Below are 27,271 nucleotides of genomic sequence, written 5' to 3' on the forward strand. Positions count from 1 at the left end.
TCCACAACGAGAGTGGTGATCAAAAAGGGCAGGAATCAATATGGGCGGCAAAATCCTGCAGCTGTGTGTGTGTCCTTGGGCCAAGAGATTAATCCAATGGAAAGCATTTCCCCCTGGTTTCAAAAGTTTCACTGGACTTATCGAGTAAAGAAGAAAGTTTGCAGATCCGACTGGGTTGTTTCGAAATTCTGTGGGTCTTTGACTAGTCTTTGCTTGGAGGAAGAGGAAAGAGGAATCATAAGGTGTGGCTGCTGACTCGTCAGATTCTTATGAAGGGAGTGGACAACGTCTGGCGGAGTGATATAATTGGATGAATAAAGATCCACTTGGTTAGTCCTAATTCGGACACTCGATAGCACTCTAAGTTTTTTTCCCTGCTCTTTCGTAATTCTTTCTCTTGGTCCATTTTAACCGAGCTGTACATAAGTAACTAGAAAAAATATACGAATTTTCTGGTAAAAGATTGACATTTCTAAGGCTGATATCACAAAGATTGTATGATTAGTCATCGGATACACACTATGGACAAAGCAACTACGTCGTATATCTTCTAAGAAAGTATTCAATCTCGATAGAAGTTGATACAATCCGATTCCCGCAGAAATAAATGTTGATCGCAATTTAAAATCCTCTTCCAGGCGTTGCATTACAGGCATGTCTGACCGGCATCGCCGATATTAGGGCTCCAGACCGTTCGTCCAAAGCCAGAAGATGATCTGTGCGGAAGTCCCGCGCTATTGATGACATAAATGTCAACTGATAAAATGATAGAATGATCAATGTGACCGCACGGAGGTAATGGGGGCCGTTACAAGTTAAACGTTTGATAGCTGTGATTACTACCTACAGCATATTAATCCGTTCCTTTTAGGCCTCGTACATTTACATTTACCCCACAAACCAGGGTTTGATACTACATTTAATGTTGCGGCCATGAGACTCGGAAATGACCGTCATATCAAAACATTACCAGATGGCCCCAGGATCATCAATCACAAGGGTATCAGGTATGGGGGCTATCCATACTCTACATCTGGGCAATGACTGATACGTCGGCACAAAGTACATGGGAATTGAGTTGAATTCGCTCAGAGAACTCCAAGGAGATTTCCCTGGAAAGAATAATGAAAAGAAACTATATGACAGATCTCATGGCAGGATCCCACTATAACATCACTCCAATCAAGACAAAGAAAATAAGTGTCTTTATTAATTATGTAGTACCCTTATGTACACGCCGGACAGAAGAGATCAGCTCCGGGCCAGTCGGGATGCTCGCGCGGGAATCTGTTTCCATCGGACGGCCGGAATAAACCATTGATAGCTTGGAGAACACACTGACGATGGTAAAGGTGTCGGCAGGAGAAGATAACTGCCGGTTCTAGAGACAGGTCCTCAATGGAAGTAGGTTCACCTCCTGTCTCTGCTTCTTGGTCAGAGTTCACGTCGGCATGCTCGTCATGATGCGGGTGATCCGCTCCAACGGCGGCAGCTTTGCCCTTACCCCGTTCGGCAGCTGGATCATACCCCTCTTCGAGACGCTTGGCGATGCGACGTTGGTGGTCATCAGCTTGCTTAGTCTCCCATGCCGTCCAGTACGATGATCCCACGTTAGGCCCCCAAATCCTTCGTCGGCAAATTTCACAGACCTGTCCGCGGGGACGCCAGCCTTGCTGCCGGAGCCGGGTGACTTCATCTACGTGGACGAACAGGTCGCGGTCCAACATACCGTTAGCCAACGTCAGCAGTGACTTTTCGTAAGAATAGGCAGAGAAGATGGAAGCCAGTACGGCTCGCAGCTCGAGGAGAGAAGGGGACCAGGTCGCGGCACGGGTAAGGAATGCGCGGAGTATGCGAAGGAAGGACAGGTCAGTGCGTGCACCAGATGATGAGTCGTCCGCTTTCACGGTGCTAGCTAGCAAAGCTGTAAAGACTTGCTGCACTAAGATACGGAAGGATGTCGTCAGAGAAACAACAGGCTCGGGCTTTTGCTCGCGCAAAAGTGCAAAGATATTGCTTGCGATGTGAACAACGGCTTCGATCAAATCCAGCCAAAGACTCTCATCAAACGCCAATTGCTGTTCGAGAGGCGGTACACCACGCTGGCCGTTGGTGCTCACTCGTCTCTGCTTGGCCATTTTACTTTGACCCTGACAGAGCCAAGTTCCCACACCAGTGTACTTATTCAGGGACTCGATCAGATCATCGATCGCCTCATCCGTATTAGCAGCATCGGGAGCTGCTCTTACACTCTGGATAATACCCACCAGGCCCGACTCGAGCGTTTTAAGGTGCACGACCAGACGATCCAATGCTGGTCGCAGTTGACCCTGGCGTGCAAGTAAAATCACTGCGGCATCGATCGCCCCACTCTCCTCAATTGCCGGGAGTAATGCGTCGAGGTGGATGTCACCAGCACGCAGCCCATTTACAAATTCAGCCACATGGGATGGATTGTACTTGCAGAGGAGTTGGACGTAGCGTTCAACAATCCCGTTTTCGACGGGCGCAGATCGAATATCACCACTCTGGCCATGGGGTTCCACAAGCATCAGTAGATACTGGTACTGACTAAAGTAATCTTCTTCAAGAACTTGTAAGAACGTCGAGTGAGTTTCGGGGGCCAGGGCCTGCATCGACTGTGCCGTTTGGTTTACATCGATAGCAGCTATTTCTCGAGCATGTTGTTTGATGACATCCACCACCTCTTTCCTCTGCTTCTTACTGACGGTTGATCCTGGTCGAAGGCAATCATACAAAGCATTGAAGATTGAAACTTTGTCATTGGGGTCGTCAAGGTAGGTCAAGATCCATTGAGAGTATTGTTTCTCAGCGCGGTATGTCGACTTGAGAATCCTGAAGAAGCGAGCTTCCTTGAACAGGGGTATCATAGTCTGAATATCCGGTGGGTGATAGAAGGACAGCAGGTACTCGGCACTCAACTCGCAATCCTCGGCCATTTCCTGGTCAGGATACTGACACAGGCGGACAAGGACCAGGTGCAGAGTCGTGCCAGAGAGAAGAATATACTGGGGGTATTTGGGAAGGTTGCGTGCAACAAACATATCGAAGTAGATAGTATCGGAAGGAGTGAAGGATGAAACATCCATGACTTGAAGTAGAATGCTGATCAGGTACTGACGATTGATCGAAATACCCGAAGTGGAAGCCTCTTCGGACTCGGAATCATTCAAGAAACTGTCTTCAAAGGCTTCGTTGAGCATGCTCATGAAACTGCAAGCATCAAACTTCAATATTGTCCGGAGCTGAGCGAACGAGTCAGCATCCTGAGAAACCGTACCAGATTCTGCGCTATTCAGATGGCCGGAGAACAGATACTGGTACAAGATGACTTTAGCCCGCGACGCCTCCGCTTCCTCCATGTCATCTCCAGTAGGGTAGATACGACCCGTGAAGACAAAGGACAGGTAAGGAAACATTTTCATCGCATTCGAGCGCCGGTTCTCCACCAGGGCTAAGTCCCCATTATCCAAGGTCTCAGTGTCTGGTATAAGACGCATAAGCTCCTCCAGAGGGCTCACGTAGTCTGCTATGCAGCGGTTCCAAATGTACACGTATGCATCGTATAGATTGTAATTTTTGCACAGTGTCGTGACCTGATCAATATCCATTGTTGTGGTGTCGAGAAGGCAAATAATCTCCTCTAAGCGACTAGCTGAGTGAGTAATGACAAAGTGGCTGATGAGAGCTTTGACTGCGGCCGGGGGTAACGAGCGAAGAGTCCCATCAATGATGCGTGGTTCAAGCACATCAAGGAAGATCCCCGTAGAATCGTTCTCTTCATACCAATTGAAGACTTCCTCCCAGAGGAACTCTTCATCCGCCATGTGAAGACAAGCAGCAATGGAGACTTCAGCCAACTCTGCAAGTTGCTGGATGTCCAATCTCCCACTACCTGCCTCGGCATTGCGACCAAAGGCGTACTTGAGGGACGCAGAGATCATCTCCAGAAGTTTCTCTTGAACTATTGGTTTTCTCAAGTCACCTTCTTCTGGGAGGCCTACTGTGAGCTTCTCCGAAGAGCCAGTGTAGTACGATGTGGCCTGTCGTATAGCTCCAATGAAATCGCCGGCCTCCATGAGCGCCAGGAGTCGATCGGCCCAATTTGAAAGACTACCAACCAGTGCTTCATTATAACCGAGCAAAAATAGCCGCCCCTTGTAGGCGCGGAAGCTCATGTAAAAGGCATCGGCCACCACTCCATGCATGGACGTGTCTTCTTCATCTAGCTGCTCGACCAAAGTATGAAGCTGGGAAGAAAAGAGATCGGCATGGTAGATATATCGATGTACAAGATCAACAGAATCAGTGACATGCATGGAATAGTCCTCGAGAATGAGCATTCGCTGCGTGATTGTGAATACTGCAAGCACAGAACGACTCAGCCATTGAACAGCCACAATGGCCTCATCTGCCCTCCACCTGCTGCGGGCTTTGAATTCAAGGTTAGGAGGCTTATCTCGGTCGTTGAACTCCCCTTCTGCTTCCGTGACTTCCAACACGGTCAACACGTTTGACCAACAATAAACAAGTTTAGTGTTTGAAAGTTCGCTATCCTTGCCCTTCAGTTTGATTGCTGGGAACCAGGCCAGCGCTCCAGTCAGTGCACTATGAGCTGGAATTTCCCTGGGCCGCGGTGCCTTGTGCTGCGTCTGGGCAACAGGCGTGGTGGATACAACTACCAGAAGATAGGGAGTCAACATTGCGACAAGGCCTAGTGAATCCGACTTCTGTTCCACGTTTCCAAGGGGAAGCGGAGAGAATGCCAAAATTGAACTCGGCTTTCTCAGATGGGTGTCATGCGATATTATTTGCGGATAACGACCTAGAATCCTGGTTGTTTTGACAGTACGTCCTACTGACCCCATGCCTCGTGTTGCCAAATGCGAGAATGCCATGCCTTTTGTGTCGGCCGACACAAGTGCAGTCCGTCGAGTTCCAAGGAATCCGAGATGAATGAGTGAAGAACCGGAAATGTGACCATTGCCAATTCGAGTGTCGATTTGACTCGCTGGGAGTGGGGGAATATGCAGGAAAGGTCGAGCTGAGCGCGATATTTCCCATGTGAAAATATCGCCAGATTCATGGCCACCTGCGACGGTGGAATGGTCCGCTGATATGGCAAGAGATGTAATAGGGCCGCATTCAACCGCTGCATGTTGTTAGAGTGAAAGCAAGAAAGGAAAAACAAGGCTGCGCCATTCACTAACCATTTGTACCGGTTCCAATAATGGCCTTGAGGCTCTGCTGATAGTCAAATACGAGAATTATGCCTTTCGAGGTGCCGATCACAATATGAGTTGAGACTGCCAAACATGTTGGCTTTCCAAAGTTCCGCTTGCCAATCTCTGAAAAGGCTTGCCCCGTGATCTTCCGCAGTTTCGTCCATCGTACAACATCCCATGGGTTCGGAGGGAGCTCTGGTTCAGATTCTAGATTCGGCGATACCTGACTTGTAATTGAAGACTGTCGAGAGTGGAAATGTGACAGAAATGGCGAGCCAGACCTTGATGCGCTTAATGGGGAGGAAGATAAGCGCGACTGGAAGCGGAGGTCAAACGGACGACGCGCTGGGCTCGGGCTCGGGCTCACTCGCGAGGAGCGCAATGCTGCGGCACTACTATCCTGAGAAGACAGTGCAGAATCCTGCATATAAATCAGATAAGCTATCCATAGATCCCCGCCAATCGCACACTAACATGTAATGAGGGAGAGTCGTCAGGGTTCGAGGCTGTATCGACCACACTCCCTGGGGTCACATTGAGCTCTGTATACTCTGTATACTGCTGCGGCGGAGTGTGCGGAAGATTTGTATCTAGCGGACCCGCGGTCTTCACGGACACCTCATCCTGCGCGTATTTTGTTGAGTCCAGCTCTTCTCCCAGTTGTTCTATTGGGGAGAGCGTGGGGTGATCGAGCTCTTCCTGATTGGACTGTTGAATGTCATCCTCCTCCGGTCCAAGATCAAGCTCATCCTCTGCCCACCCCTCATTGCCCTCAGCCATCGAGCTCATGAGCGTCGGGGAGTGATCATTGCTGGTGCGATTTTAGGGGTAGGATGTGTCCTAGCTGGTAGGTATCCTGAGAGGTGAAATGCGGTCGGAATTGAGAGCTCAATATTATACAGGATGTGTTGACCGGGACTCACGAGCTCGGACGTTCGTTGTACCTGGTAAATGTGGAGCATGTTTGGGCCCGTTTATAGGGGCTGAGAGTTCCAGCCACTGTGGCTAGTAAGCAAATGTACTACTATTGCAGAATCAAGTAGTTTTAATGATTGAATTTTGATAATACTATACATAATGACTATCACTCGAGTTAATTAACTTAACTTGATTGTTAGTGACTTTCGGCATAATTGGGAAATATTCATGTTATGGGGCCAAAATAGGGTAAATAGTAACCTGAGATAATACTCACCAGAAGTTTGGGGGCTCGAGACACGCTTAGCGGCTTCGGTAAATGTAATGCATAATAAAAGCATGATATAAGCATCTTATAACCTGATTGTACCTGATTACAAGTTTTATTACCTCCTACTAATAGTAGTACTAGACAAGGTACTAGTACGTAGGAGGGAATTTGTTGCTGTTAAGTTCATTAATAGATGATTTTGGATAATGCGTCTTTTTCTCAGTTTTTGCCTTCAACCACCTCCCAGCGATTATGAAGCTATTCAGAAGTAAACAAGTGGAACTCCTAAATACGGCCTTGGAAGTGATAAGCAACAAGACCGCGTATTCAAGAGTCTAGAGACCCAGAATCAGTGCCAGCGTATTATCGGAACCTTCAGAGTAATATAATCATCTCTCAAATCCACATGGGTACCCACCTGGTCCATCATGCCAGTACCATTATGAGAGGGAGAGTCATTGCCAAGCTGGGGCATCTAATCTTGGAAGGATTCCACGGGTTGCAAAAACAGGCAGCTTATTAAAAGAGTCCAGCATCATCCAATTTGCCGAAGTCTCGATTGGAAATCGCACGCCAAATATTGGCATTGACCTTGAGAGGTTTCTAACATCAGATCAGCATATAAAGCACATGATGGAGGGATCACCTTCAATGAGAAACTCTCCACATGGCTATCCATGTCATCGTCCAGCTAAGCAGCTGATGGTTTATGCTCCCACTTGGATAGCTACTCGCTCTGCCTTACATGGATATGACTGAACTGGCTCGGTCGTTAGGATGATCCTTCATCTGACTCTTGACCTTGTGTGCGTTCTGCCAAGATCTAAGGAAGCTCACCAATCTTCTGTTCCGATGAACTCCCTCCATATTTGGATTTAGTGGGCGACCCATGGTTTTCAGGTAACTTAGTGCCTTCAGTTAGATCCAGCTTGGGATTACTTTTTAGGGATACTGCAAGTTTCATCTCGTTTTGGGGATCTTATGCTTATTGAAGTTCCACGGATGCGCTCACTGCACTGTATGTGCAGCAGAGTGTTTCTTCAGCTATCTTCAGAGCTAGGAGAAGGTATCAATTTCATCAGCATGTGAGAGTTGAAAGCTCTGATAACCCGATGCCAAGCTTGTTAGACAGATTCGGTCTCAGCCGCGGTGTTCGGGTGAGAGGTGAAATGTGACGGGCCATTCCGAAGTTACATCCTGTTGCTGATGACGAAATATTCAGGTTGGGGAATATTAAGAAGTCTATTCCTCCAGTGCCGTTTAAAGTCCGAAAACACCCAACATTGTTGTCAGGTGTGCATTGAGGTTCTGTGAATGGCGAACCTCCCGAGAAAAGCGGGGATGATATCAAAGGTATTATGAAGCACGTGATGGAACTATTGGGCAATATTTGCTTTTTTTTTTTCTTTCTTCTTGGAATCTAAGGATGTATTGACTAAGTACGATGTCAAGTTCAACCACCTCGGGAACTAATTTGGTCGTTGTCACTGCCCAGGTGGGCTTGCTCGGTAACGCTTAAGTATGAGGCATCATAAATTATAATGATGGTCATATACATCTCATCCCTATGCTAATCAGTTTCAACTCCCTGTTAGCACGCAGCAAGACCTGCAGTATCGCAGCGAGATGACCTAGATGAAGTTATCTGCTAACATGGCATGATGGATGGACCTTGACTTAATTAGACAAGTACCAACTTCTGCAGCTTACAAACCTTTTCTCGTAGTATGTGCGGGGTGTTACATCAATTCCAATACGCTAACTTGATGTCGAACTCGATGTCCTGTTATCATGAGCACGAGTATTAACAATGTTAATCATTTGTCCATTCTCTGTTTTCCTTTCGAAAGATCGGCACGTGGAATGCTGCGTGATCTGATCACCTCGAACCTCCTGCGTGACGATGCAAGTGTTTATTTTTGGCACGTTCTGGAGTATATAAGTATGCCGTGATCTATACTCGGCATATAAATCCATTGATGAGATTGAGTCAACGGTAAAGAAAATAGTCTCAAGACTTCGAAGCTCGAGACTATTCATTCGACGGAGGGCACCATAACGAGTCTTTCTGTCCATACCACACATTATGAGCTCCATTAAGCACCTGTTGAAGCGAGTTCTGCTCGGAACCTTCCTGCTACTCCAGCCAGCGTTGAGCGAAACCCATGGGAAATTACTTCCACGCTCAACTTCAACTTCAACCTCAACTTCAACTTCAACGGTAGAGGCAGCAGCGGCGGCGGCGGCGACATGTAACGGCCGCACAGAATACTGCACGCGCTCCTACTCAAACATAACCTTCATCGGCTCACACGACTCCGCTTTTGTCGGAGAACTACCACAGCAGAATCAAAATATCAACATAACAGCCCAACTAAATATGGGCATTCGGTTTCTGCAAGCGCAAACGCATCACGCTCTCTTAGACGAGAATGTCATTGAGTTGTGCCATACATCCTGTCTCCTGGAGGACGCGGGAACCCTACAGTCTTTCTTGGGTACCGTTAAGAACTGGCTGGATGCAAATCCCGATGAAGTGGTAACTCTTCTCCTCACGAATGGAGACTCGCTCGCTGTCAGCTTGTTCGGGGATACTTTTTCCAACAGCGGAATAACAGATTATGCGTTTGTACCGTCTTCCAATCCTCTTTCTATCGATGATTGGCCTACTCTCGGTGATTTGATCTCAAACGGGACGAGGTTGATTGTGTTCTTGGGTAAGTCATCTTCAATCGATAGAAGACCGCTCAGTCACAACGAGCAACTGGTCAATTGCAAAAGACCATTTCGAATTCTTACAGTGTACAGACTACGGCGCCGACACCAGCACAGTAAACTACATCCTCCCGGAATTTAATTATTACTTCGAAACACCCTACGACGTAACAGACCGCACATTCCCAAACTGCAGTATTGACCGTCCAGCCGGTGCATCAGCCTCAGGTCTTATGTATATCGTCAATCACTTCCTAGATATAGATATATTAGGTATCGATATTCCGGCCCGCGAAGCTGCGTCTAGCACTAATGCTGCGACTGGCGAGGGCAGTATCGGTGCTCAGGCAAGTGAGTGTGAGGCGCTTTATAATCGTGAGCCTAATATTGTGCTTGCGGATTTTGTGGATCAGGGTAATGTGATTGAAGCACAGAATCAGTTGAATGGGTTCTAGTCATCATCTAGGTATCATGGTCTATCTTGGTACCTAGATAGCTATGGTTGAGTCAAATACTGTAAATAAACGATACTAAACAGCCCCTAGATATTTGGTTTCTGTGATCTTTGGTATCTAGATAGGTATCGTTATGACAATGTTCAGTATTGGGTAAAACCGCATATAAGAATCCGCTTCTAGAAACGCTTGTTCATTCCTCAACCTCGACCCGCATTTCTCGTTCTATATCATAGGGAACTATGTCAGTGGATGTCCGCGACGTAGATATGAGAAAGAAAAAATAAGAATGACATACCCCAGATCATACTTGCAGAAGAAACAATAGTCTCAGCCTTAAGCAAAAGCATAGCTTCATATCTCTCAGCTTCAGTGGGATACAGCTGACTTTTCTGTGTTTTGCGAGGATTTGCCTGCAAAGAATTATAGTCAATCACCTATTTTTCACATAAAACAAAATATCATACAATCATAAGCACAGGCACTAAATCCTTAGGATCAGCCTCAGCCAAAGCCCGTAGGTTACGGTACCCATTTTCCCTCAGTAAACGAGCTGTCCAACTTTTTACAAACGTCACTTGGGCCATTTCGAGTAGATCTGCACGCGCGCCTGCTTCCAATTTATCACGCATGTGGTCCAGCACAGCGGCGAGCATACCCCAGTTCATGCGCTGACAGAACTTGACGATACCGGCAGCAAAGCCGTGGCATTGCTGAGCCAATGTCTGGACTGTACCGCGCGGAATTTTTTACCGGTGGGCAATAGTCGATAACGGAGTTTCATTGCTCAAGTCGCGAAGCTGAAAGGCTGAATATGCGCGACGGTAGATACGAGCTTGTTTGATCTGTGCTGGGGTCGTCTCTTGCAGCGAACCTCCAGACTGAACCATGGTATTTACAAAACCTGGCTGCACGCCGACAAATTGTAGAGCTCGGATTCCACTTTCATCCAGTTGGTCTAGTTTATCGCGGAATATTTGCCAGTCTATGGGTGAATCCATGGCCACTTGGAATGGGGTGAACATGTAAAAGACGTGCATGTCGCCGTCCATGACGAAGGCTTCAAGTGCTCGTTTGAGCTCTTCTTAGACGAATAATCCGTCTTCTGGGCTGATAGATGACGAAACGCATGCCTTTCCAAGTGATGTTGCTTCGTAGGAGTCATCGTCGTTGAATCTCAGTAGATGTTCATCGACCAACTCTTGTAATGCAGATTTCATGATTTTGTATGCAAGCTTTTTTGTCCAGGGAAAGGTAGAGAAGGGTACATCTAACGTATTCCTTTATTGCATCACATCCTGATACTAAGCCTGTTGCGATGGCTTCAAGAAGTGCCCTAGACACAGGTTAGCCGAAAGTATCAACCCTTACCATCAATCACTTACCTCTTCAGTCCTCGTTTCTCAGGTGCTAGACAGCTTTCAATGGAAGGCATATCAGCATCAATCAGATCGCATACAGCTTCCATGTTGGCCTTGACACATATGAGATACGTCTCTCCGGCATCATCCTTGCCCTTTCGCCCCGCACGTCCGCACGTCTGGCGCCTATTAATTTTAGAAATCTTGTATGTGATGTATGAACCTTGGAATCATGATCTTACAGCATCGCAGGTCCAACTAGTTCTCGGCCCATTCGAGCACCATTGATAATGACTCGTCGAGCGGGGAGATTGACTCCAGCAGCTAGACTGCAAGTGGCAACAAGGACTCTGAGTACACCCTGATCGTACGCGGCAGCGATCAACTCTCGCTCTTCTGTGGTCATTCCGGCATCTGAGATATCGTTAGTCTGAACAGGTTTTACCCCGAAAGAGATTACCCACGGTGAAAGCCCACGCCCTTGATAATCGTAGTCTGTAAGACTGGATCTAGACCACACACGAGACTACGCAGCTCAGCAAGAAGATCTAGACGCTTGCTTAATTCATCTGATTCACCGGGAGGCAGATAAGGCATCGCTTCACTGATAATAGCAGCATTAGTTTGACACGCTTGCCGACTACCACAGAATACCAATGCCCCATAGCCTACTGCGGCAGTCTCAACTGCCAACGCCACCATGGAGTTTGTGGCAGGGTTGCTGAGTTCCTTGAAAGCCGACGCCTCAACAATCCGATGAGGAGGGATTGATTCATGAATGGGAGTTGAAGCTGCGAGCTTGGATGCCGTCTGAAACAGCTGTCTTGAAGTCGCAGCAGGATAAAATGCATCCTCATAGACCAAATACTCGTCAATGGGCACTGGGCGAAAAGTGGAGATGTAAAACTTAGCATCCATCCACTTCGCCAACATCTCAGTATTCGATAGTGTAGCGCTCATGCCCACGATCTGTATATCCTGCTGAAGCAACAACAGCTTGGTGACCATGAGTTCAAGGAGGTATCCTCGGTGCTCATCATCAAGCATATGGAGCTCGTCGATCACGACCACACCCAGATCACCAATACTACATTCTTCAATAGCGGTGTTGATTAATGAGTTTGCCTAATAATTATTAGAAAAATTCCATAGATCTGCATTCTAGAGCAAACCTTCTCTATAGTACAGAAAGCGATATCAGTATCTGCCCAAGTCACATTCGTCCGATTTCCTCCAAAGAACCCAGTCACCTGGATTCCCTTTGATAATTTCTTCCATCGCTTGTGGGGAAAAGAGTGGTCATCTTCATCGTCAGGAATTACCTTTTCAACCCCTTGAACAATTCGACGCAACCATTTCAGTTTCTCTTGAACCAAAGCGACATATGGTAGAACCAGAATAGCTTTACGGGTAGGATTCTCAATGACGCGTTTTAGCAGCAAGACATCGGCAACTAGGGACTTCCCTCCACCAGTGGGGGCTGTGTAAACTAAGTGTCGTTCTCCACTTAGCAACCCTCTAGCCAGGAGGCACGACGCCTGCCAAGGATAAATAGTGCAAACACCCAACGAAGTGAAATTAGCAGTGAGCGCGTCAGGCAGACCATATTTAGGGTTGGCAAGTGACAGGAGAGGATTTTGACTAGAGACTGGGGCGATTACAGTCTTCGGTTGCTCCTCTTCCGGAGGTGTCGCACCCTGAGCCAGGATCCTGCTGGCTGTAAATCGATTTGCTGTGGCCAATGAGGCTCGTGCGGACTCTACAGAAATGGATTCTTGAATGCCATTTGCGCTTCCATTTGCATTTCTATTTGGCCCGAGACGAATGACGGTATGGGGGCCTAACCCTGGCTTTGACTCTTTAGAGGTTTCAGAAATCAGATCTGCATTTGCTGGCCTCTTGGCTCCTGCCATTGACACGGCTTAGTATGTCTTGCTTCGCGCGACATCTAAGGAAGTTTCAAATCCTCGAGATTGAAATGACTGCCCCATACCTTCCAAGTGGGAGATATTCCTGGACCTTGGACCTTTCAGTTGGCATGAGTGCTAAATTAAGAGGGAAAAGGTGAAGTTTCAAGTTTCTTTCATATCATTTGATGTTTGTTTAGGTTTCTCATGACTGTTGCCTTTGGGTTTATGCCTCAGGCAACAAGGCCAAAAGGATTACCTAATTCAATGGTTCCATCAATCCGAGTTTAGCTTCAATTCGGATGAACAAAGCTTAAAGGAATCTCCCACACAATTCAATTTTCAAATTTTAGTTTTAAAAGACTAATCCTTCAATTTTGGGTGATCTGGATCATCAGGTACATTTTATTCACCTTGTCTACATTGTTATGTAAATAGGGAGCAGGGTACTTATGTTTATACATATGCAGCACCACACCAATACGGACAGCACAAGTGGCGTTGACGGGTGCTTTCCAATTGGCTTGGGAAATCATGGCCAGCTCAGAATATCAAGCCGTAGGTAAATATTTATGGAATCATGAATATGTTTACAGTATCTGCCGTCGAATTCCTAGATTGGCGTGAGGAATTGCGCATATCTAAAACTAGTTGGGTGCCTAGAAACCGTGAGAAAAGGACCTACTTACCTATCTCGGTAGTGGCGATATCCATACTCATAATCCACGGGTAAATCTCACGGGTGGGAAATGAACTGCCTAATGCTCATTTGTGTCAGGACTCCCTTCAGCTCCGGAGCGGGACCACGGGAAGTCAATGGTTCTGTTACTAGCCAGATAAATCAAATGTTAGGTACCTGTGTGCCCAGAGCTTGAAAATTATGACCTGGTATATATAGGCGACAGCCTTGTCTGGAACATGAAGGACACATGATGCTCCAAGGTTTCCAATGTTTCCAATGTTTCCAATTTCCTTTTGTAGTAGTTCCAAGGTTATAAGATGTAGTTGATGAAGATGGAGTTCAGATTCAGCTTAGTGATGTATCAGTAATAATGTTGAGTAGCAAGTGGCATGTTCTGAGGAGCTCCTAAAGTGGCGGAATCATCCTCGGATAGTTCTCGGCGTCTTGGATCTTCATTGGACCGAGCGGGCGGTAGAAGTTTATTTCAAATTCGTTATTTCGTTAATAGTCAGTACAAGTACATGTAACAGCTTAGTATAGTTTCTAAATATCTTAGTATCATACTATCTTATCATCTTACTATCTCAGTTCTATGTGGTTCCCCTTGCTTCGACTTTACTTCATATTACTGTTCGAAACTAGTCCCGATGAACGCTGTCATATACTGCTTAACCTTGGAACGTTGAGTAATATTTGGTAAAGACAATATCGGAAAACACTTGTATTTGTGTCACACACTTCCATTCTTCCCCCTTTAATAATCCGTTGGTTTGAAATTTGATATCTACCGGTTCAACGCTTTGATACCTTATACATATTTCCGGAGTACGGTAACACTCTTTCCAACCCCTATATCAGTCCTGTAAGTAGTAGTCATAAAAGTAAAAATTTGGAATATCGATGGCAGGTACTTGAAGAAGTAGGTAATCCAATCTAGTACCCCTCTGTAAAAATTGAACTTCAATGCTTGGTTGTACAATACCATATTGACGCGGAGTCCAGAGTGAAGTCGATGTAAAATACATACAGTAATTTAGCAGGGATCGTGGATGGGAAGTTGTGGAGTCCGGTCGCTAGTGCCATTTTCCTACTTTTACCACAACTCCCCCATATCATTCATACCTGTTTAACATCCCCGTCTTACCCGTTCGAATTGCATGTTTTAGGAATGAACATGATAGAATGTATCTCACCTCGCACAACATGTTCTCCCTCAATCTTTCCATGACTGGAATATTCGGACTGATTGAGATCCAATCTTCTATCAAGATTCATTCCCACACGACGCACACACTTCTCTTCCCCCCCCCCAAAACGCGCTTGGCTAACATTCCATATATGCCCACCCCCATTCCCATAGTTTATCTCATTTTGGGGGGAAACTCATTTCGTCTGGTCTTATATATCTTTTCCTCCCAAGTCTAGACTGTTATTTGATTTCCCATATAAATTGATATAAATGTAGATTTTCCCTAGTAGTCCATCAAATACCAATTAGATAACGAGCGAGGAGAGCGTATCTGCCCAAATCTCTACTATTTTTTCCGAAGTACAAATCATATGGGGTGAAATCGGCGAGGCTCTATTTTTTTGGCCTTTTCCCTTTTCCCTTGGTTCCAATATCCTGAGGATCCGTCATATTAACATATTGGGACTAGGGGCCAAGCTCGGGTTAGACGCTTTTTTCCTTTTTCCACTTTCCAGTATCCCCTTCTTCTCTCTACTTCATATCTTAACTTCTTACTCTCTTCTACTACTTCTCTCCCGATCTGGTTCTGATCCTCTGCCACGGGTGGCTGCGCACTTGTTTTGTTTCGCGCCTATTATTTGTCCATCTCGCGTCTGATGGTCACTTCTTAGCCAGAGTACACAGAACTCTTTCGCCTCTTTTCTTCTTTCCTCTTTCCTCTTTCCTCTTTGCTCTTTGCTTCCTCATTCCTCATTCCTCTTATCCTCTTATCCTCTTTTCCACTTCCCACATCTGTCGTAAACCAAAAGTAAGTTTTCCTTTCTCTTCCCCTCTATTCTGTTTGCGTTTGCTCTGTCATCGTCCCTTCTTTACTCTCCCAACTATTTGTTGCTGTCCACACTTGATATCTCTCGGCCGCCCTTCTTCCACCCCTGCAATGAGTTAGGAAGATCTGACACGGGCCGGTCCACTCTTTACTCTTTACAATCCTTTTTGTCATTCCCACTTCCCTTACCCCATTCTCTTCTTATCTCTCATCTCTCTTCCCGACTTCCCCCAACTTCCCTATTTTCCATCTACTTCCCATATCTGCCCACATCCACATACACGTCTACCCGTTTCTTTGAGATTTTCGCCCCCCTCCCCACTCACTGGGCCCTAGTGTGTCCACATATCCACTCCACGTTTATGCAATCGCGCCACTGTGTTTGTCTCGAGGTTCTGAACTGACATCCAAAACAGCGGCACGTGCTTTACTTTTCACTTTTGTTTACTGCTCCTTTTTGTCTCTTCCAATCTCTTCTATCTTAAATCTCTATGGTGGTGTGTCCGTTTAGATGACCTCTTCCAATTCCCCGGAGGCTGCTGCCGATCCGGCCAGCTCCTCCGCTGCGGCCCCTTATGGGACGCGTTCAAGAGGCCGCAATGCCAATGCCCCTCGGCCCAATTATGCTGAGGACCGTGACATTGAAATGGAATTTACTGATGCTGCTCCTGCCAAAAATTCCAAACGGCATAGTGGGGTCGCTCTGGGAAATATCGTCAACGGTTCCAAATCTGACAGCGAGAAGTCCTCGCCCACGCAAGCTCGAAAGAGTCCTCCTAATGGTGCTGGTACTGGCACCAACAATGCTCCCAATACAGTCACTTCGCCCAAAGAAGCTATTCCAGGCACATCTTCATTTTCATCTCGGCCAGAGGATGTTCCTGGCTCTGGCTCATTGAGGAAACGCAAGCAACTCGCCAGCACACCAAACTCAAATTCCAATGGGGAACAACATGCCGCCAAGAAACTATTTACCAACGCCCCGGGAGATTCCGAACATGGTTATCATACCAATATGGTCAGCTTTGAGTCCAGCAAGCCGTATCTGAAGGACGGCAAAATCACAGCCGACGACGGTACCACCCTCGCCGTCAATGGTAGGTAGTTGTTTTTCTTTCTTCCCCCCCCCCCCCCCCCCCCCCCCTCCTAATTATGGTTGTATCCTCGTTTTATACTTATCGTCTAATCTAATTTCACAGATCATATCTACTTAATATGTGAACCACCAGGCGAGCCTTACTACTTGGCACGTATCATGGAGTTCATCCCCTCCAAGACCAAAGAGGATGGCATCATCGAAGCCTTGAGAGTTAACTGGTATTATCGTCCAAGAGACATTCAACGCCACAGCCCAGATAACCGATATGTGTATGCCTCAATGCACTCAGATACTTGCCCTCTATCTTCCCTACGTGGCAAGTGTCAGATCCAGCATATTTCAGAAATTGAGGATTTGAACGCCTATAAGAAGATTCGGAATACCTTTTGGTGTGACAAAATGTTTGATAGGTATATTCATCGCTTCTACGACGTAATCCCGACGAAAGATGTCATCAATGTACCCAGCAATGTCAAAAAAGTCCTGGATGATCGCTGGAAGTTTATTCTGGTCGAAATTGGCAAGGGAAAGGAGTTGACAGGCGCCGTCAAGACATGCAAAAGATGTCGCCTTTTTGCCGCAAATAATGAGTCTGTTGACTGTGCTGTTTGTAACTCAACTTACCACATGTACTGTGTTCGACCTGCATTGACCAAGAAACCCGCACGCGGGTTTGCCTGGGCCTGTGCCGCCTGTAGTCGCGCCCAGGAACGAAAACTCGAGGCTCGGAATACACCCAATATTGGGGATTTCCGGCCAGCGGGCGAGGATGAGATTCTGGAGGAGGAAGAGGAAGACCCCCATCTCAACGTGGCTGTTAATGACACATCTGTCAGTACCCCGGTGGCTAATGACGAGACGCTGCAACCAGCAACAGAAGAGCAGACAGCTCAGGCGAAAATGTGGCCCTATCGATACCTCGGCGTGCATTGCAGAGTGGAGGATGCTCTTGACTACGATGATCGGATTTACCCCCGTGCGAGTTCTCGTTTGGGTCCAAGACACCAGGCAATTGTCCCGGCCTGGGCAGGACGCACAGTCGAATATGTCAAGCCGCCAGAGTTGAAAAAGAAGGCGGTGAAAGTAGCTGGTGGCCGAAATGTTGTGAAACTCACTAAGGAATCGCAGGCCGCGCTCGAGGCTGCGAAACAAGATCGGGCCACCCGACCGAAATGGATCCAGGATGAACCACCAGGTTACATCAAGCGTGGGGAGGATGAGCCGATTCAATTGGGTAATAAACAGGTCCATACCTCTCAACTTCTGTTCAAAATGCCTACTGAAGCTCAAATTCCCGCCCGGGGTGGGGAAGACGCACCGGGAAGCCACCTGAGTGTTGCCGACCGGGAAGCCTTCATTGACGACTATATGAGCCAGGCAAAAGAACTTGCACCGCACATTGGAGTCGAAAAGTACTCGACAAACTTTTTGGACAAAGCTTTGCAGCTTCTGTATGCCGAGAGTTTCGACGTCAAAGTAGCACTTACCAAGTTGAAGAAGGTTAACAGGTACAAGGATCTTAAGGAGCCTCACTTCAAGCCTGAGGAGTTGAAACTATTTGAACAGGGTGTGGCCAAATTTGGATCCGAGTGGCGCAACATCACCAAACATGTCAAGACGGTTCCTCACGCACAGATTGTCCGCTTCTACTACATGTGGAAGAAAACTCCGAATGGTCGAAAAGTGTGGGGTGCTTTCGAGGGAAGACGTGGCAAGAAGGAAGTACGACGTCAAAGTATCGCTGTGTCCAAACTACTTGATGATATAGCCGATGACCATGACGATTCGTCTTTTGACGCCGAAAAGGCTATAATCCAAAAACGAGGCTTCCAGTGCAAGTTTTGCTCGACACGCAGCTCACGACAATGGCGGCGCGCCCCAGTCCCAGCCGGCACAACCGTTCCATCTGAACCTAATTCGAAAAAAGAAAAGGGGGTTTTGCTCGCCGTTGCTCTTTGTCTTCGGTGTGCTTTGCTATGGCGAAAGTACGGCATTCAGTACGAGGATGTTGATGAAGTAGGCAAGAGGATTGCGAATAGTGGTCACAAGTCTTGGAGGCGGCGTATTGACGAGGAACTGCTGGCTCAGTTGATCACGGCTACTGAAACGCCATTCACAATTAACAGCACTACTGCCACGACTGCTACCGCAATGGGAATCTCCGTGGACAGCAATCCGCAACTAATTCAGGAGAGCAAGCTGGATCTGCCGAAGAAGAAGACGATTCGCACCGAAAACCCGAGCACTACCACCACTTCAACTGCGACATCAGTTGAACCAATGCCAAAGAAGAAGGTTGTAGCGGCGGCCGCGGCTGCGGCAACAGCTGAAAGGATTGCTTTTGAAGCAACTCCGATCGTCCCTGATCCACCTAGGGCGAAGACTCTACCTTGTGCTGTATGCAGCAAGGTCGAGCCATTGGGAGATGAGCATCTCTCGTGCCGTGATTGCCGCTTGACTGTCCACCGCAACTGCTACGGAATGCAAGGCTCTAGGGCCGGTAACAAATGGCTATGTGATATGTGCTCTAACGACCGCAGTCCTTCCATCTCAACCACCTATGAATGCATCCTATGCCCGGTAACGTGGACCGAGCATGAACTCATGGAGATTACCAAAAGCACTAGTCGCAAGAAGTCAGAGAGAGACAAGGAGAAGGAGCGAATGGAAAAAGAAATGGTCCACGAAGCCATCAAGCTCTATCGTCAAAGACAGGAAGCGGCCGGTAAGCCTGTTGGCCCTCGCGAGCCTCTAAAGCGCACTGCGGGTAACAACTGGGCCCACGTGTTGTGTACTATGTGGACCCCCGAAGTTAAGTATGGCGATGCAAAGGAACTGGAGCCTGCCGAGGGATTCGGATCAATTCCCAAAGATCGATGGCGGCATGTGTGCAAGATCTGCAAGTCCTCCAAGGGTGCCTGCGTTCCATGCAACTTTTCTGGATGTAACGCCCACTTCCACATTGGCTGTGCTTTCCAGGCCGGCTACCGATTCGGGTTTGATGTTACTCCAGTGAAGACTTCGCGGAGAGACAGTGTGCAGACTATTCACTTGGGTGACGAGGTTGGAGCGGTTACCCCTACAGTCTATTGTCCCCATCACTCGGTGTCTAAAACTCTCCATGATATCGGCGAGCTGACCGGTTCTGATGATCTGAATGCTCTCCAACAGTTTGCCCAGAAATACAAGCAGGCTGACCTGGCCCTTACGGGGACATCTCGGAAGGCTGCATACGTGCAACTATCGGTCATCGCTCCGCAGCATGGACTCGCCCCTGGACACCGAAGGACTTCAACAAGTAATGGTACACTGGTGGCCCCCAAGGAGACAGTTCATAAGCCACAGCCCACCCCAATAGAAGATGCAGCAGATGAGATGGATATCGATACCGAAGAACGCCCTTCGCTACAAGTTGTCTCTGGAAACGTGACGCATTGTGTGCGATGTGCGACCGATTGCAGTCCTAAATGGTGGCCACGCGCACGACAACACGGCGAATCTCGGCCATCTTTGTCGAATGGAGTGGGACTTGGCTCGGGCCCTTCGCCCTATCCTCCTCACCAACAAAACCCCAGCCCGTTTAATCACTCCAATGGAGATATTGGTGAGCAGGTCTATGAATGCCACAAATGCCATCTGAAGAACCCACCACCGCCTCCTCCTCCGCCGCCACCACCACCACCACCCCCACCGGTAGCTGCTCCCTCGCCTGGTCCACGGCCGTCGCCATATCCGCCCCAACATCCTCCGCTGTCAACTGCCAGGATGCCTAGTCATACGTTTGTACCGCATGCTCACCCAGGAGGACCACAGCCTCCACCGACTGGTATCATTGGTCGACCGCCTTTGACTCATAATCATTCGCATGGTCCGATGCCAGGATATCCTGGAAGCTATGAGCAGCGACCTCCTGGGAACGATGTGGTCATGCGAAATGGCATGTCACCACCTGTCTATCCTACTGGCCCTCCGGCTCCCCCGGCTCATCCACATCACATGGGCGGTTATCCTCCTCATCCCCCAGGACCCCCTCCACCCCATTATTCCAACACGGGTCCTCCTCCTCCGCCGCCTCAGCCATATGTTCATCAAAGCCCGTATGGTCCCATGCCAGGTCACTCCCCCCATCTGTCACACCCTTCGCCCCACATGTCACAGCCATCACCACACATGGCAGGGCCCCCACCGCGGCCGTATGCGCCGTCTGCATCTCCACCAATCTTGCAGACAACAGCCAATCAGTCCCCACAGACATCACTAAGTGCACTGAATGGTGGCCCCCCGTCACGTATTTACTCGATTGATCGTGGCATGGGAGCACCATCTCACTCGCCGCCGGTGACTCAGGCACACCTCGATCCCCGGGGACCTACTCCTCCCATTCGACTTGAAGACACCCCTACTTCTCTCATAGGAGGTCCCTCGGGAACTAGTCGACACTCGGGCGTGAACGGCACCAGCACCAGCTCAGGGGCCAGTGCAAGCCCTTCCCTAAAGAATCTTCTGTCCTGATTTTCCTTCATGGCAGAATGTACAACTACTTATTTTGTTTTCTTTCAAGTCTTATGCATATGCGAGGTATCTCGAGAAGAAGAAAAAAGTGTCGGAAATCTATCTGTTTGGAGCCATATTATTTTCTATCGTGTTTCAATTTTCTGTATCTCTTGTCTCTTTCCATCTCTTGTCTCATCTTAAGGCGTCTTTTACTGGAAAAGCGGAGTCTCGAGGGAACGGCAGTCTATAGGATATCAAATGGATTGCATGGAGTAGGGCGTGTCTATTTCTACCATTCCCCCTCTATGTTTTTGCGAAAGAATTGAATCACTCACAATTGTATTTTACGTAATTCTCGAAAATTGGACAACTTTAGGCCCGGTTAGTAGTTAAGGTTAAGCATCTCATCTTAAAGGTCTGTGGATACACTGATGACAAATGCGAGCTTCCACTCCACCTTGTTAATGCAAAATACCAGATTTACGTTTAAAACAAATTGAGCTTCTCTTCTACTTTCAAGACTCTTTCTCTATTCATACAATATATCTTGAAGCTCTCCATCCCAAGATGAGCCTGACTATGCGTGCTGTCGGTATGTTGACCTAAACCGCCTTCCAAGGCGCTTACCCCTCCTATCCACACCTATAGAACACTTTCATCACCCACAAAAAGCAATATTGAATGGCAATGATCCATTTAATTGAATCAGTATACATATAATCGAACATGATACTGACATAGCATAGTTATTAAGGGTGGCAAGGGTCCTGCAACAGCTCTATCCATCGACGATAAAGCTGAACAGCCCACTCCAGCCCTAGGCCAAGCACTAGTAAAGGTCAAGGCATTCGGTTTGAACCGTATGGACCTGTTACAACGGGAAGGACTGTACCCAGTGCCCCCACAGGCACCAGCGACACTCGGTGTTGAGTTTTCTGGCGTTGTGGAGAAACTTGGTGAGAATGCATCTGGTGATTTTAAAATCGGAGATGAAGTGTTTGGACTTGCTTATGGCGGTACGTATTCCACATTTATACCCAAAATGAGTCATTTCTGATATTTATAGGTGCCTATGCTGAGTACATTGTCGTTTCAACCAAGATGTTGATTCACAAGCCGGCGGTGCTGTCATGGGAAGAGGCTGCCGGTGTACCAGAGGTAAAGAACCAAAATTACAAGTTCTACATCGTACTCTACTGATTATTTCCAGACCTGGATCACGGCATCGCAGGCTCTATTCCTGATCGGTGACTTTCAGGCTGGTCAGTCCGTGCTATGGCACGCAGGAGCGTCGTCAGTCTCTATTAGCGGCATCCAGCTAGCCAAGATAGCCGGAGCAAAGGCCATCTATGCGACCGCGGGATCGCAAGAAAAGATCGATTTCCTAGAGAAGGAGCTCGGCGTGACTGCCGCATTCAACTACAAGACCCAAGACTGGGCAGCCGAGATCCAAAAGGTAACGGGCGGCGAAGGAGTAAACCTCACCGTCGACTTCGTCGGTGCGCCCTACTTCCAGGGCGACCTGAACGTAGCTGCTCGAGACGGGCGTGTCGTGCTCCTGGGTCTTATGGGCGGTACCACTCTTCCCGACGGAGTCAACATCGCCCCGCTACTCGCAAAGCGCATCCGATTTGAGGGTAGTACTCTACGCAGCCGAGACGAGGTGTACCAGGGTAAGCTGCGGGATACACTTGTATCGCATGCGCTACCAAAGTTCATCGACGGCACATTCAAGGTGTTTGTGGAGAAAGTATTTCCGTTCGAGGATATTGTCCAGGCGCATCAGTTGATGGAGACCAATACTACCAAGGGAAAAATCATCTGTGTGATTTGAAGGGTCCACCGACGGGAAAGGATAAAACCTTGAAAAATAAGTTTTTGCTTCCCACCGTTTCCCGCGTATCAGACTGATGAATCGATGAGGTCATCATGTTGGAGTAGGAATAAATGTAGTTCAAGTAAACTTTTAGATTCCAGCTAGCAATTGGATCTAAACTCTCTCGTCAATCTTTACATCTAGGTATTTGAGTGCGAGACTCCTAGTTAGGGACAGGTACTAAAGTACGTATAGCCAAATCTCCGACCATTCATAATTTCTATCATATACTAGCTTAGGAAGATAAAAAAAATAAAAAAAATGATCTTGTTATGATGCTCTACTGTTGCCCCGTTGCCCGGCTGTAACGTCGGGCCTTGACCCGAGAAGTAGATCCGTTTATGCCTGTTTCACCAGGCAGAAAATGCTTAAATTGGAAACATTAAATTTCATTCAATTCTGATATATTTTACAGAATAGACCCTTAACTGTGGGATAATGAAGTAAACATTTCGGCTATAAGACAGATCTCCCCGGAGCCTCGAACGGGATCCTGCAGTAATAATCAATGTGGGTCTTCTAGAAGTGTTTTTCCTTTTCTATTTCGTACGTAAAATTTCGTAATTTCTTTAGGTGGAGCCACACATGATCTCCAAAGGCTTCTAACGTTCTGGAAGCTTGCCTTTTACAACTCCTCTTCCCTCTTCTCTCCTTCCCCTCCCCCACACCCCTACGTTATACGTTAACCTCCTCTTTACTCTACTTTCTCTCTTTTCTATCTCTCACGTGCACTTATTTCCAATTGGATCTGTCTCGGATCCTTGCAACCGCCATCTCGGGAACAACTTCATTGTTCGCGCCCGTTTGGCCGACTCCAATCCTTGCATATCTTTTTTTTCTTCTGAAATTTTAAACATTTCCTTCGATTATCTCTCCATCTACCCTCTCTCAAACACACACTCTCTCACACACACTCACTCACTTTCCACTCTCTCTCTCTCGGTCCTTATCCCCGACCCTGACCTCGTCATCCTCCCTTTCGAGCCATATGCGAATCAGGGCGGGCCCAACTTCCTCCTTTTCTTCCCCCAATTTCTTGGCTGCGTCATTTCCCCGGCGCGGCCTGATCTGACACCAACCCTTGTATTATCATGGTGGATCGCGTGGAATGCTCGGCCGTCTATATTGATGACCGGGTCCGATCGGAGAGATGGGTGCGCAGAGGTTCTGTCGATGAATCAACTGTGTCGTCGTCAGCCGCATCCTTCACTCAACCCGATGAACCGGATGCTCTCCACGCCGATTTAGAGCAACTGCTTGAAGTGTGCAAAAAAAGTATGACTCGCTTTCTGAATAACTATTTGATTTTTTTTTTTCTTCTAGAAAAAAAAAAAAAAAAAAAAAAAAAAGAGAACTGCCTGCTAACGGAACTGACCTCCAGTCTATTTGTGTCAGACCGGATCATCCTTTGCCACCAAATTGGCCGAACTTAGCGATCGCTCGGGTAGCGATTGCATCCCAATATTTGCCTTCTTCAGTATCGACTTCTCATCTGACGAATTAAATATCGCGCGTCGAAAGGCTAGTCGTGCCTCGTGGGGAGATACCGGCCCTCCATCCCCCAGCTCCTTCCAACTTCAACGAACCTTTACTTTTTCTTCCCGTTCCGACGAAGCGCCTGGCCTGTCACTCCTCTCTGGAGTTTCTACCGATATACAAGTTCAAGACTGTCCCAACCTCGTTATCCCTATCGCCATCCTGCGTACCGCTGGCTCGGACGCGCCCGACTCTACGGACCCCAATGAACGGCTTAGTCGGAATCCCGTAACTTTAGAGCACAAGCAAATTGCCCGGTGTCTTGATGCGGGCGCCGTCGATGTTTTGACGACCCCTCTCGATCGGGGGAGGATCCAGGGCTTAGTGGTTCATTCGTATCGGACTCGTCGCACGGCGCAGCGGGAGATGTCGCGCTTCTTAGCACGGAGGAAGCAGCGCAAGCATTCTTGGGTTGGCGTACATGATGAGGAACCGTATGCGTATCTGAGAGAGGCGATGGTCTCCAAACTCATGAATGGTATCTGTAATCCCGAAGAGGTCATCCACGACTTTCAGGACAGGGCCCTGGATATCGAGCCAGCGCGCGAGACGTACATCAGGGCGCAGGTTGGGAGGTGGAATTTCTCAGCTCATGAATTATCAGAGGACGAGCTGGTCTTTGGCGCATGCGCAATGCTTCAGCACGCGTTTACTCTCCCCGGACTAGAGCACTGGCAATTAACTTTTGACGAACTGCGGACATTCTTACTAGCCTGCCGCGCAGCTTACAACTCCTTCGTCCTCTACCATAACTTCCGCCATGCCATTGACGTACTGCAGTCTGTCTTTGTCTTTCTGCTCCATATTGGAGCTCTACCTCACTACAAGCCGATTGGCCAAGTCCCCGTTTCGTCAAAAGCCCCTATCACCCAACTTCTCTCCCCATTTGATTCCCTCACACTTCTCATCGCAGCAATCGGCCACGACGTCGGCCACCCTGGTGTCAACAATTTTTTTTTGGTCAAACTTAACGCTCCCTTGGCTCAGCTCTACAACGACAACTCCGTCCTGGAAGCATTCCATTGCGCAGCCTTTTCCCAGATTCTTCGCCGGCACTGGCCTGCCGCCTTCAAGGATAAACAACTTCGAAAGCTCCTCATCAGCACCATTCTGGCGACCGATATGGGCGTTCACCAGAAATTCATGCAGCGTATGGGATCCCTACAAGAAAAGTACCACGAGAACAACCGGTCTTTAGATGGTTGGAAACCCCAGGACATCGAAATGTACAAGTCTCTGCTCTGTGGCCTGATAATCAAGTGCGCCGATATCAGCAACGTCGCTCGCCCGTGGACCATCGCAGAGCGCTGGACTACGGTTCTTCAGGAAGAGTTCGCCAATCAAGGTGAAATGGAGAAGGAAGTGGGCATGGAAACTGCCCTCTTCGGCGGACCGCCAGAGCTTGGCAATGTCTACAAGCTTGCCACAGGTCAAATCGGCTTCATGTCGATTTTCGCCCTTCCTCTCTTCGAGGGGGTGTCGGATTTTCTACCACAGATGCAGTTTACCTGCGATGCCATTCGTCGTAACTTAGCACAGTGGCAACAATACGCCAACGATCAACTTCGAAGACAAGCCCTGCAAGTTCAGACACCCGACACCGTCACCATCTCTCCTCGCTCTCGAAGCCCGATTCGACCGATCGTGAAATCGGTTCCTGAAGGCGTGGCCCCCATACGAGAAGGTCCACTGACTACAGGGTCGGATGCGAGCACCCCGCGACCTGGCGCATACCAAGGGAGCGCCATTGAGCCGGTTACAACAGTCGACACCCCTGGCCCTCAGATCGAAATCACCGGCTCTTCAATGGTGCCGGATGTTTCGTCTTGCAAGTCATCTAATGCTGTGCCAGACCTCTCCTACTTTTCTATTCCGACTGCACCGCACCGAGGTGGAGGATTAGCAACCCATCAGTATCAAACCCCCTTCACAGATCCCAACCGGTCCCCCAACGATCCGGCTGTCCTAGCAACCGCTTTATATGCCAATTCGGCCAAAGGCTCCAGCGTCTCACGAGGGACTACCGCGCAAGATCAATCAAATGATTCTCCACCCGAAAAATCATTTAGCTACCGCCAATTTCCTCATGGCTTCCAACACCACGCACATCACAGCTCCTCTGCGCGGACATCCGCGCCATCAAATTCCAACCGCAATAGCTGTACCCGTACGCAGAGTATCAGCACATACAGCAACAACATGACCCCGATTTCCCCTGCCACCAACGCCACTAGTCTTCTAGCCGTTGATAGCAGCGACGAGAATCGAGCTTCAAACGACAGTGCGGCTCTAAGCGACCTAGGGCCAGAGGGAACCAGTGCCCGCCCTAGCACATCGTACGTACGAGACTCCAACGGTGGATACTACGCTCGTCGTGCCTCTGGACGTGGCTCAGGTCTATATTTGGGCCGTCCAATGTCAGACGATGGAAGGGGTTATTCGAAAAACGGGCTCAATGGCTCTCTGAGTGCAGACCGATCTGCAAATAATGACAATAACAAAAACGATCATCTGGGTGACGATTCCCGCAATGGTCTTGGATTCCGTAAGTTGGGAAAGCGACGGAGTCGACTACGTCTCGCTTTCTGGAAGCGTCGCCCTCACCAGCAACAAGAGGTCCACGGCGAAAGCTGAACTGGATGATCTTTTGCTACCTTGTATTATGTGAACGTTGTTACGTGATTTCATACTCGATA

The 27,271-nt window shown here is 48.2% G+C and overlaps 6 protein-coding genes across 6 annotated transcripts; 4 read left to right on the top strand and 2 right to left on the bottom strand.

The window, feature by feature from the left end:
- Positions 1 to 1,226: 1,226 nt before the first annotated feature.
- On the bottom strand, positions 1,227 to 6,035 carry N7495_005010 (CORVET complex membrane-binding subunit VPS8; the record flags this gene model as incomplete). The annotated part of the gene is made up of 3 exons (XM_057207661.1): positions 1,227 to 5,173; positions 5,232 to 5,667; positions 5,721 to 6,035. The coding sequence occupies 3 exons, from the start codon at positions 6,033 to 6,035 to the stop codon at positions 1,227 to 1,229; spliced, it is 4,698 nt and encodes a 1,565-aa protein (XP_057061435.1).
- Positions 6,036 to 8,521: 2,486 nt separating this feature from the next.
- On the top strand, positions 8,522 to 9,605 carry N7495_005011 (uncharacterized protein; the record flags this gene model as incomplete). The annotated part of the gene is made up of 2 exons (XM_057207662.1): positions 8,522 to 9,152; positions 9,244 to 9,605. 2 exons carry the CDS (start codon positions 8,522 to 8,524, stop codon positions 9,603 to 9,605), a joined length of 993 nt encoding a protein of 330 aa, XP_057061436.1.
- Positions 9,606 to 9,798: 193 nt separating this feature from the next.
- Positions 9,799 to 12,879, bottom strand: N7495_005012 (DEAD/DEAH box helicase; the record flags this gene model as incomplete). Its single annotated transcript, XM_057207663.1, has 8 exons — positions 9,799 to 9,830; positions 9,904 to 10,018; positions 10,073 to 10,318; positions 10,911 to 10,941; positions 10,991 to 11,152; positions 11,209 to 11,380; positions 11,431 to 12,091; positions 12,139 to 12,879. The coding sequence occupies 8 exons, from the start codon at positions 12,877 to 12,879 to the stop codon at positions 9,799 to 9,801; spliced, it is 2,160 nt and encodes a 719-aa protein (XP_057061437.1).
- Positions 12,880 to 16,081: 3,202 nt separating this feature from the next.
- N7495_005013 (DNA-binding E3 ubiquitin-protein ligase SNT2) lies at positions 16,082 to 21,181 on the top strand (the record flags this gene model as incomplete). The annotated part of the gene is made up of 2 exons (XM_057207664.1): positions 16,082 to 16,667; positions 16,770 to 21,181. The coding sequence occupies 2 exons, from the start codon at positions 16,082 to 16,084 to the stop codon at positions 21,179 to 21,181; spliced, it is 4,998 nt and encodes a 1,665-aa protein (XP_057061438.1).
- A 549-nt stretch (positions 21,182 to 21,730) lies between these two features.
- On the top strand, positions 21,731 to 22,997 carry N7495_005014 (NAD(P)H-quinone oxidoreductase; the record flags this gene model as incomplete). The annotated part of the gene is made up of 4 exons (XM_057207665.1): positions 21,731 to 21,755; positions 21,910 to 22,179; positions 22,230 to 22,321; positions 22,374 to 22,997. The coding sequence occupies 4 exons, from the start codon at positions 21,731 to 21,733 to the stop codon at positions 22,995 to 22,997; spliced, it is 1,011 nt and encodes a 336-aa protein (XP_057061439.1).
- Positions 22,998 to 24,130: 1,133 nt separating this feature from the next.
- pdeB (3',5'-cyclic-nucleotide phosphodiesterase PDE2) lies at positions 24,131 to 27,209 on the top strand (the record flags this gene model as incomplete). Its single annotated transcript, XM_057207666.1, has 2 exons — positions 24,131 to 24,314; positions 24,421 to 27,209. 2 exons carry the CDS (start codon positions 24,131 to 24,133, stop codon positions 27,207 to 27,209), a joined length of 2,973 nt encoding a protein of 990 aa, XP_057061440.1.
- Positions 27,210 to 27,271: the final 62 nt, after the last annotated feature.

The sequence above is a fragment of the Penicillium taxi genome (genome assembly GCF_028828555.1).
Source record: "Penicillium taxi strain IBT 34144 chromosome Unknown utg000004l_segment0_segment0, whole genome shotgun sequence".
In the NCBI taxonomy this organism is placed as follows: domain Eukaryota; kingdom Fungi; phylum Ascomycota; class Eurotiomycetes; order Eurotiales; family Aspergillaceae; genus Penicillium; species Penicillium taxi.